Here is a 10,162-nt window from a genome sequence, read left to right on the forward strand (position 1 = left end):
CGTTGTTGGAACAGATACGTCTATACCGTAGCGCCTGGCTGTAAGGTATAGCGAGTTTAGTGTGGCGCGGGTGGCAGCTGTTAAAAGAAAGATACTGTTGGGAGTCAGTAGGTTTGCGGTAGAGGTCAGTTGAGATGACCCCGTCGGTTAATGTAACTTGAACGTCGAGGAAGTTAACTGTTACAGTGGAATATGAATGAGTAAATTTGATGGAAGGGTGAACTTGGTTGATGTCGTTAATAAATTCATTTAGGTCACCCTCTGAATGCGGTCATATCATGAAAATGTCATCAAGGAAGCGCTTGTAGAAGGTTGGCTTTTTCTCACGTTTGGACAAAAAACCTTCTTCTAGGGACCCCATAAAAATGTTGGCATAACTTGGCGCCATCTTAGTGCCCATGGCCGTTCCGTTAACTTGTAAGTAGTGCTTGCCATCGAATTCAAAGTTATTGTTTTTGAGAATTAGGTTGAGAAAAGTGGAAAGAACAATGTGGTCAAATGCATGACCTGAGTAATTTTGGAATGCCTCCTCTGCTGCGAGGACGCCGTCGTCGTGCGGGATGTTTGTGTAGAGGGAGGACACGTCTAGCGTAACTAATATGCCCGAAGGGGAAGGTTCACACTCCGTTAGTAATTCGAGAAAATGGTTTGTGTCCTTAATGTAAGAAGGCATTTGCGGAGGTATATCCTTCAGTAGGTAGTCAACAAAGCTAGATAGTTTCTCGGTAGCAGTCCCATTGCAAGACACTATTGGGCGGCCTGGGTTTCCGGGTTTGTGAATTTTCGGAAGCATGTAGAACCTGCCTGGTCTGGTATCTTTAGGAAGCAAGTAATCGTATACGGTGCCGCCTATGATTTTCTTAGCTTTAAGATCTTTTAGGTGCTTAACAATATCGGCGGTAATTTGCGCAGTAGGATCAGCCTCGAGGGCTTTGTAAAATGCTGTGCAAGCTAGCTGGCGTAGGCCTTCCTCTATATAGTCTTTCTTGTCCATTGCTACAATTGCACCGCCTTTATCCGCACGCTTAATTACTAAGTCGCTTCGGTTCTGGAGGTTAGAAAGACTGCGTTGTTCAGCCGGTGTTAAATTCGCCTTTGTCCTACGGCTAGGTGGGTTGTTGTGCGCACTGATAATGTCGTTTTGAACTGCTCGTATGTACAGCTCGAAGCAGAGTTAACTGGAACGCCGCTTCGACCAGCGGAGCAAGGGGGGAGCCACCCTGGCGGCGTCTAGTAGAAATAAAGGGCGAGGAGGTTTTGACATTTCCATTCGAGCCGGAGGGGTGTTCGCTGTGGCGTGCCGAAGAGTGCGCAATCAGGCTGGCGTTATCAACGCTGCGCTCGTTTGTTTTGGGCGACCCTGTCTGAGGGACTGCGAAGAGTCGATGATATTCAGATGGCGAGCGCCAGGTTAACACGTCCGAACCAGTCGTGTCTCATCTCTCCTAAACTTCCAAAATTAAAATGAAGGTGAAGTGATCCAGATGAGGAAAATTTTCAGAAAAAGGATTGTGGCACAAAAAAAAAAAAAAAAAAATGCGATTTACGAAAGGTGGGAGAGGCAAATTTGGGGAACGTGCAGTCGTTTGGACGAACCTCTGCTGACGGAAATTGAAGTGAGGACAAATGTCATGGTGAATTTGTCTGTCTCCGATCATCATTCACTACACCAATAGAAAACCTTCACGGTGACTCCCTGCACTGTGTGCCAGCATGCACACAAATATTTGTGTGTACTAATTGGCTGTTCTTCCGAGAAACGCGAGATGCTACACCATGAAAGCGTTGTGTTATTATTTAAAAACTCATTACGATGGTTTCGCGATTACCATCGTTAATTATTTCAAGCCTCTTCGCATCCTCTATTCTGAGCACAGTAAACTTTCCGAAAGAGAGAAGTTGTTATTAATTTCATTTGATCACACAATGAGCGTTTCGGATGACGCGTGCCCATGCGCCAACCTGTTTCCAGGCGCGTGCCATGACATCGATTCTCCGCATTATCTCAGACACAATCGCCCGCCCAAAACACAAACAGGCGCAGCGTTGATAACGCCGGCTTGATTGGGCACTGTCTGGCACACCACAGCGAACACCCCTCCGACTGGAATGGAAATGTCGAAACGCCCTCTCCCTTTATTTCTGCTAAAGGCCGCCAGGGTGGCTCCCCTCTTGCTCCGCTGGTCGAAGCGGCGTTCCAGTTAACTCTGCTTCGAGCTGTACATATCTAGAGCTTTATCGCGGTTGGCTTCCGGAATAAAGTTTATCGCGACCTATGTCGATAACAAGCGCGTCGGTCACGAGTACGCCCATCAGGAAGAGGGCGCTGATTGTGTGCTTGGATATGATATAAGCGGGAGGGAAGTTGAGGCTGGGGTTACTCTGGGAGTATCGACCGTATCCGTTGTCAAAGGTATGGAATAAAACCTTGTTTGTTGTTCACACTTTTCGCTTGCTGTGTCTTCCTCGGCGACGGAGCGGATTGACTGACGCCCCGAGGTTGTGGAAACACGGGTTTTCCACAACTGGCGCCCAACGTTTGGGGTCACAGTTCGTCCGTTCGACAGCGGGGAGGACGTAGCACGCGTTGTTCATTTTTCGTTTGGTACGTTTTTTCTTTTTCTTTTCTTTCATTCAGGACCCGCCGGTTTGTTCGTGTTCTTTTTCCGGGGTGTCATTTTTTTTTCTTTTTTGAGCTAGCGTTTTGTTTGTTCCAGTGTGTTTGAGTGTGTTTTGAGTGCTTCAGAGCTCCCACTCGGTGCCCGAGCCCCGGAGCCGATGCACCATTCGCCGCCAGGCAGATACAGCCTCCGGAACAAAGGCCCTGTTCATCAGCGGTCTCGTTCAGAGGAGAGACTGGTATCGGACACCTCGGCGCCATCGGACCCGAAAGGACCAGCCGGGGGCAAAGGAGCACATGCAGTGCCTCCGTCCCAAGGTACGTCAATTACGGTACCTGCAGTGCCTGCAGTGCCGCAGTTTGACTCCGCTATAACGACAGAACTCTTGTCACGCATGACGGAGTTATGTTCGTTGGTGGCACGACGCCTTGATGCCGGGTCGGTTACGCCGCCGCAGGCACAAGCGCCCCTGCGACTGAATTTACCAATCCCTACCTTCTCAGGGTATACCGATAAAAAGTCTGTCGCAGACTTCTTGGATGACCTTACAGCCTATCAGACTGGTATGGGAATCTCAGATGAGGTCCTGATACAACGCATCCTGCAGGTTGCTTTGATCGGAGACGCCGCTCGCTGGCTTCGGCTGCAGTCGAGGTTTACGTCCGTTCAGGACTTCCAGAAGCGGTTTAAGAGCGAATTTCTTCCCCCGGATTACGAGTATCGTATCCTGGAGGAGCTGCATAAGCGTACTCAGCATCCAGATGAGACCTTAGCAGAATTCGTTCGGGCCTTGCAAGACCTGTATAGCAGATCTGAACCTACTGCTACAGAGGAGCAGCGTGTGACGCGGGCTATCCGTCAGTGTCATCCTCGCTACCGGCCCTATCTTCGATCCCATCGCTTTAATAGCCTTGAGGCGCTGGCGCAAGAGGCTCGCTCAATTGAAGGAGACCTCTTAGCGGAACTCGAGTATCGGCCCCCGCCGCCGCCTGAATTTGCGTTAGAACCGCGCTGTGCGTGGTCAGCGGGAGCAGCCTCGGTTGAGCGCCCACCTGCAGTGGGACTGGATGACCAGAACGGCAATTATTATGCGGAGCCATCACGCCGAGCACCCGATCCCATCCGTTATGAACAGAGGGCGATCCCCGCTGGAACGAGCCTTGGCAGACCCGTCCTGTCCCATAATCATGGGCAACCCGGCTATTTAGCTGGCGAAACCCCAAGAAGGCCGCAAGAGCAACGGCATGCTCCGCGGCAGCAACGCAGAATGCCAGCCGACTGTTGGACGTGCGGCAGCCCGGACCACTTTCGTCGGGACTGTCCGCAGCAAAGACCAAACCCCCGTAATGTGCCAACGGGAAACGGTCGCAGCCGACGCCGGTAAACAATCGCTCAGCGACGTCGGCTATCGGCCGAAAGAGCGAACGAACGGTTACAATCCGTGACCCTGATAATTCAGAAGCTGGCTTTGCAAGCAGCAAGATAAAAGGAGACGCTTTAGCTCCTTTTGCTTTTTCTGTCCGAGATAACATCGAGGACAAGGAACCAACCCAAGCAGCAAAATGTACTGAAAGTCGAGTGCAATAGGGGTGGACGGGTAGGTGGAAGGCCTTGAACAGACTGATGAAACTAAAGAACATTGATAAGACACATACCGTCCACCCCTATTGCACTCGACTTTCAGTACATTGTGCTGCTTGGGAAACATCGCTGTTCGAATTTTGGGGAGAGGTTACATCGCCCTTATCGACACGGGAGCTACAGTCTCCCTTATCGGCGATTGTGTTTACGAGCACTGCGCATCACGGAATGTGGAATTGCAATCCACAGATGTCACTCTACGTCTTGCTTCCAATGACGTGATTCCAGCACAAACTGCAGTTGTGCTCTGGCTTCGCTTTGATGGGAGACGACGAAAGCAGCGCTTCGTCCACCTTCCTGGCCTTGCAGTGCCCGTTATCCTCGGCAGGAACTTCATCGTCCGGCAGAAATTTGTGCTGGACCTGCCCAATGGAGGATACGTCTACCACGGATCGTCAGGATTTTTTCTTTTCGCCGTGCCACAGGACAGCAGTTCAGCTAAGCAAGCTGCAGCAACGTCCGTCGAACCGTCCCCGCTCCCGACTGTCTTGGGGTCATTTCATGGTCCCGAGGAGGAGCGCCGTCAGCTTGAACAAGTACTGCGGCAGTTTGACGGTGTCTTCACGGAAAAACCCGGTAAGTCGTCTGTGTTACAGCATAGCATAGACACGGGTAACGCTAGGCCCTGGCGTTGTAATCCGAGACCATTGAGTGTGCATAAGCGTGCTTTGTTAGACGCTGGTCTTGATGAAATGCTCCAAACCGGTGCAGTTCAAAGGTCCCAGAGCCCTTGGGCGTTTCCTGTCGTCCTGGCTCCGAAACGTGATGGTACGGCTAGGTTATGCGTCGACTACCGTCGACTTAACGCAGTAACTGTAAGGGACTCTTACCCCTTTCCGTCCATCGAGTCTATTATGTATTCCCCGGGCAACGCTACAGTGTTTTCAACGCTTGATTGTAGTAGAGGGTTTTTGCAAATCCAAGTTGCCCCGGAGGATGTCCCGAAAACAGCCTTTACCTGTCATAGCGGTTTGTTTGAGTTTGTACGGGTGCCTTTCGGTCTGTCTAACTCTCCCGCCAGTTTCCAACGGCTAATGGATACCATATTGGGAGATGCGAAGTATAACTTCGCGATGGCGTACATGGATGATGTCGTAGTGTTTTCCAGAAACTTTCAGGAACACTTGGAACACCTGTCAATCGTCCTTGCAAGGATGAAGCAGGCGGGGCTAACCATCAACCCCCGCAAGGTGCAGCTGGCATCGCCTAGGATCAGCCTTCTCGGCTTCATGGTGGACGGAGGAACCATCAGTCCTAGCGATGACAAGCTAAAGGCGATCATGGAGTATCCGGTTCCCGGTAACGTAAAAGCCTTGCAGCGTTTCTTGGGTATGGTTGGTTTCTACAGACAATTTATTCCTAATTGCGCTGAGTTCGCGCAGCCGCTTAACCGGTTGTTGCGCAACGATACACCCTGGCAGTGGGGAGAGGAGCACGAACGATCATTTCGAGCTCTTTCTCACGCAATCGCTAATACGGCCAGGCTATATTTGCCTGACCTGAACAAACCGTTTGTAGTGCAAACAGATGCTAGCGATTATGGGGTTGGCGCAGTTCTCTTGCAGGAACATGACGCTATTCTCTGTCCAGTGGCTTTTGCAAGTCGCACGCTGAATCCGGCAGAACGGAATTACTCCGTCACGGAAAAGGAATGCTTGGCGATCATCTTCGGTCTCAGGAAGTTTGATCTGTCCATGGACGGCACCACTTTCACCGTCCAGACTGACCACCAGGCACTTTCTTGGCTGCAGCGGCTCCGCAACCCATCTGGACGTCTTGCCAAGTGGGCCCTGACGCTACAAGGCTACTCCTTCAACGTGGAGTACAGGCGGGGCTCGACGAACGTGGTAGCAGACGCGCTTTCCCGTGCGCCTCTACCGGAGGGGGGAGAGGAAGGCACCGAGGCGCCTTCCCAGCTCCTGGCAGCAGCACAAGTGGCACGAGACGTATCTTCGTCTTGGGGCACGGTCGTGAGCAGAGAGCAGCTCCTAGACTCTCAGAGAGCGGACGGCCTTTGTCAGCGGGTGTCTCAATGGTTAGCAGGACTCGGCAGGCACCGGAACGGCTGACGGACGGCACGACTCCTATCTGCTGGGCGAGGATGGCATCCTGTTCAGATACATACCCCAGGCGGATGACGATGACGGCTCATCCCCATTCAGAGTCGTGGTGCCACGGAAGTTGCGTAAGTCTTTCATACGTTACTTTCATGATTCAGCCTTGGCAGGTCACAGCAGTGGCAGGAAAACTTATGAAAAGTTATGTCGTGTTGCGACATGGCCAGGAATGAGGCAGGATGTAACAAAGTATGTTCGTACTTGTCCCGTATGCCAGAGAGCAAAACCTCGTGGTGGTTTACCCCCTGGGCGCTTACAGCCTATTCAGAGTAATAGGCCCTGGCAGATAGTTGCTTGTGATGTGATGGGACCGTTTCCACGTAGTCCTAGAGGTAACCAGTATTTGTTTGTGGTTACTGATCATTTCACGAAATGGGTTGAGCTGTTTCCTCTCAGGACGCTGACTTCCCAGGGAGTGTGGGAAAGACTACTCGACACCTTTTGCCGGTTCGGGTTTCCTGCTCAGCTCACCACAGATAACGCTACCTACTTTACAAGTAAGGTGTTCTCAGATTCTTGCGCTGCCTTAGGCATTCAGCACAAGAAGACTTCCCCCTATCACCCTCAGGGTAACATTACCGAACGTGTTAATCGGAACCTGAAAATGATGTTGGTTGCTTTTACTAGTCAGCACCACCGTGATTGGGATCTTCGCCTGGCTGAACTGGCGTTCGCTACACGGACAACAGTAAACAGATCTACAGGCTTAACCCCGGCGTTCCTGAACTTGGGACGAGAGGCCCCTTTTCCAGTGGAGAATGCTCTGGGCCTCCGGGATGGTGCTACCCGGCCTCCTTATTCAAGGTTCGCTGAGGAACTCCGGAGTCGACTGGACGATGCAGCTCGGACGGCTCGGGAGAATCTGGACGTCGCACGGTTGGACCAGGCTCGCCAGTACAACCGAGGGCGACGGAACCTCACCTACAGCGTCGGTGACCTCGTCCTTTGACGGACTCACCCGCTAAGTGATGCCGCATGCAGCTTTGCAGCTTCACTCGCAGATAGGTGGGATGGCCCCTTCGAGGTAAGTGCTTGCTCCTCCAGCCTCACTTACAGGCTTCGTCGCTGTGACACGGGCGAAGAAACTGGGCCAGTACACATCTCGGACCTGAAGACTTACCACCTCCGAGACCCCGAGAGTGAAGAAGCAGACAGTCAGCTTCCTCCTCAAGACCTGGATCAGGATCCCGTTCCCGGACCTTCCAGTCGCTACAGTTTGCGTCCCCGCAGGCGGCGCACGTAGCTGCCACTATCTCCATCGCTAGAACCTAGTGCTTGTGATTTAGGGTTTTGTTCGTGTGGCTACTATTTTTAGCTTCTCACGACATATGCACGAGGGCCTTGCCAGACCCTCGCCGTTAGGTGTTTCCACCTGACGGTGTCTCTGTTTTTCAATTTTTTCAGTGATGGCTCCGAAACAAGGCGCACAGAAGGTTGCGGCCGGCCCAGCTCGTCAGCACCAGGCGGCCCCGACAGGACGTCGTAACCGACGAGACCTAAGACCGTCCATACCGCCGAGGTCTTCGTCAGTTGCCACCTGGACGGTGGTGGCGTACAACCGTCCCGTCTCTTGGGCGTCCAGGGCCCGCTGGTCCTCCCAGCCCAGGCCACTCCGCGGAAGCAACCCGAGCCAGGTCCCTCCTCCTTTTCGAGGACTCACGCTACAAGACAGGCACCCCGCCGATCCCCCGATTGCCCTCACTGAGGATGAGAAACGTCTACTCTGCCCCGTCTGCGGGGTGCCTGAACTTCATCGTGCTGCCCACCGCCGTGGTCCCCTACATCGAGCCAAGATCGACGCACTGAGAGAAGGCAGGAGGACTGTCTCAGACGTAGCAGCGGCAGTGGCTGTCCTCCAGCGGCACCGCCTGGACCTGCTCCAGAGACAGGAAGGAGTCCCGGCGATCCCCGACGACGTTGGACTGGACATGCCCGATGTGTGAGGGCTGTATTTACTTAGACTTTGGAGGGGGGGAGTATCGCGACCTATGTCGATAACAAGCGCGTCGGTCACGAGTACGCTCATCAGGAAGAGGGCGCTGATTGTATGCTTGGATATGATATAAGCGGGAGGGAAGTTGAGGCTGGGGTTACTCTGGGAGTATCGACCGTATCCGTTGTCAAAGGTATGGAATAAAACCTTGTTTGTTGTTCACACTTTTCGCTTGCTGTGTCTTCCTCGGCGACGGAGCGGACGGACTGACGCCCCGAGGTTGTGGAAACACGGGTTTTCCACAAGTTAGAGGGTTGCTTAAATGGTTGGACGTCTCCTTGAGGTTTGTCGTGAAAATATTCTTTGAGGCGCATACGTCGTGCGAAGTTGTCCGTCTAAATGGAGCTGGTATTCATTTGGCTTTCCGTAATTGGGACAGAACGAGAGGCCCCGGCTAAGTAGTGAAATATCAGAATCAGTAAGGGAGTGAGAGGACAAGTTTAAGACACTGGAGGACTGCGCGGGTTCGGCTTCAGTAGAAGAGGACGGTATCGTGGAAGCGCGTTCTAGATTAGAGACAACTTGGGGGGTAGGCGCGTCATTAGTTGATTGAATACCGTTTGCAGGTTCCGAGATCTATTCTGTCGTTCCGCAACTTGGCACAATGTCGGGGTTAACGTTGTCCCTGAGTAGCTTTCTACGTTTGGTCCTGAGGAGTGTTTCTGCCCTATCTTTTGCGAACTTATCCAAATCCGACTGGTGGGCTTCGGTTAGGGAGGTTCTATTAGGATGTCTTCAACCTCTCCAGAGATCTGGCGTAGGGAGTCCTCACAAAGATCAATTAAAACGTCCACTAAAGCGCAGGAAGCGTTGTTTAAGATTCCCTCCCACTTATCTTGATGTGCTGATTTAAGGTGGAACGTTGGCCTGACTTTTATAGCAAGCCCTCTGGGGATTTTGTTCTGTTCTTTGTACGATTTTAACGCGGTATGATGGGAGTAATATCGAGCGGATTTGTCGGCTAATTTTCGAAGTTTCAAGAAACCTTGCATGCTAGTTGAAAGCCGGCCTCACTCCCTTACTGATTCTGATATTTCACTACTTAGCCGGGGTCTCTCGTTCTGTCCCAATTACGGAAAGTCAAATGAATACCAGCTCCATTTAGACTTGGGGCCTCATCAGCAGCATTCTTGGGCCTCATCAGCAGTACGCAGGCAGGCAACGTTTGAGCGGATGGCGTCATTAGGTCGCGTGGCACGTGATGCCTCCCGTCAGGGTGTCCTAAGACACCTCTGAAAGCCCAGTGCAAAGCCAGTCAAGTGTATAAGGGGGGAAAAAGTGTAAAGTGCAAAAGTGCAATTCGCCTGCCGCGTCATTATGGATACTTTGTTGTTGTCTGGAGACTGACCATGCTGCAGCAGTACACACTGAGGGCGAGCGCGCCTGCGTTATGCAGGGCAGTGTAGATATCACAAGCACAGAGAGAGAAAGAGAGTGAGTGTGTGATGATATGCTTGCAATTACAATGGCGTTACGACAGCATTATGTCGCACTGCAACATTCTGTCGACACAACCTAGATACAGACAGCCTGCTTACTCGTCGACGTTACGTAACAATCGGGATCGTGTTTGCAACGGCCGTAGCTAATCAGTCACAAACGTGCTTTCAGCGGTCGTAGCCATATAGACGAACCACCGTCGTCTGCGATTAGTGATTGAACGTCTCCGCGTACTAAATGAGAGAACGCAAAACGGTCCCATATCTTTCTCAAAACTGATTATCTGGAAGGCAGGTTGCACTTTTTGTCTACAGGTTCAAGTATACAGGTTCTAAGTTAGGTGCTATCAC

At 52.0% G+C, this 10,162-nt stretch overlaps 1 protein-coding gene across 1 annotated transcript; it reads right to left on the reverse strand.

The window, feature by feature from the left end:
- Positions 1-271: 271 nt before the first annotated feature.
- LOC135389367 (uncharacterized) lies at positions 272-994 on the reverse strand. Its single transcript, XM_064619423.1, has one exon. It carries the CDS (start codon positions 992-994, stop codon positions 272-274), a length of 723 nt encoding a protein of 240 aa, XP_064475493.1.
- Between the last annotated feature and the right edge of the window lie 9,168 nt (positions 995-10,162).

The sequence above is a fragment of the Ornithodoros turicata genome, chromosome 3 (genome assembly GCF_037126465.1).
Source record: "Ornithodoros turicata isolate Travis chromosome 3, ASM3712646v1, whole genome shotgun sequence".
Lineage (NCBI taxonomy): Eukaryota > Metazoa > Arthropoda > Arachnida > Ixodida > Argasidae > Ornithodoros > Ornithodoros turicata.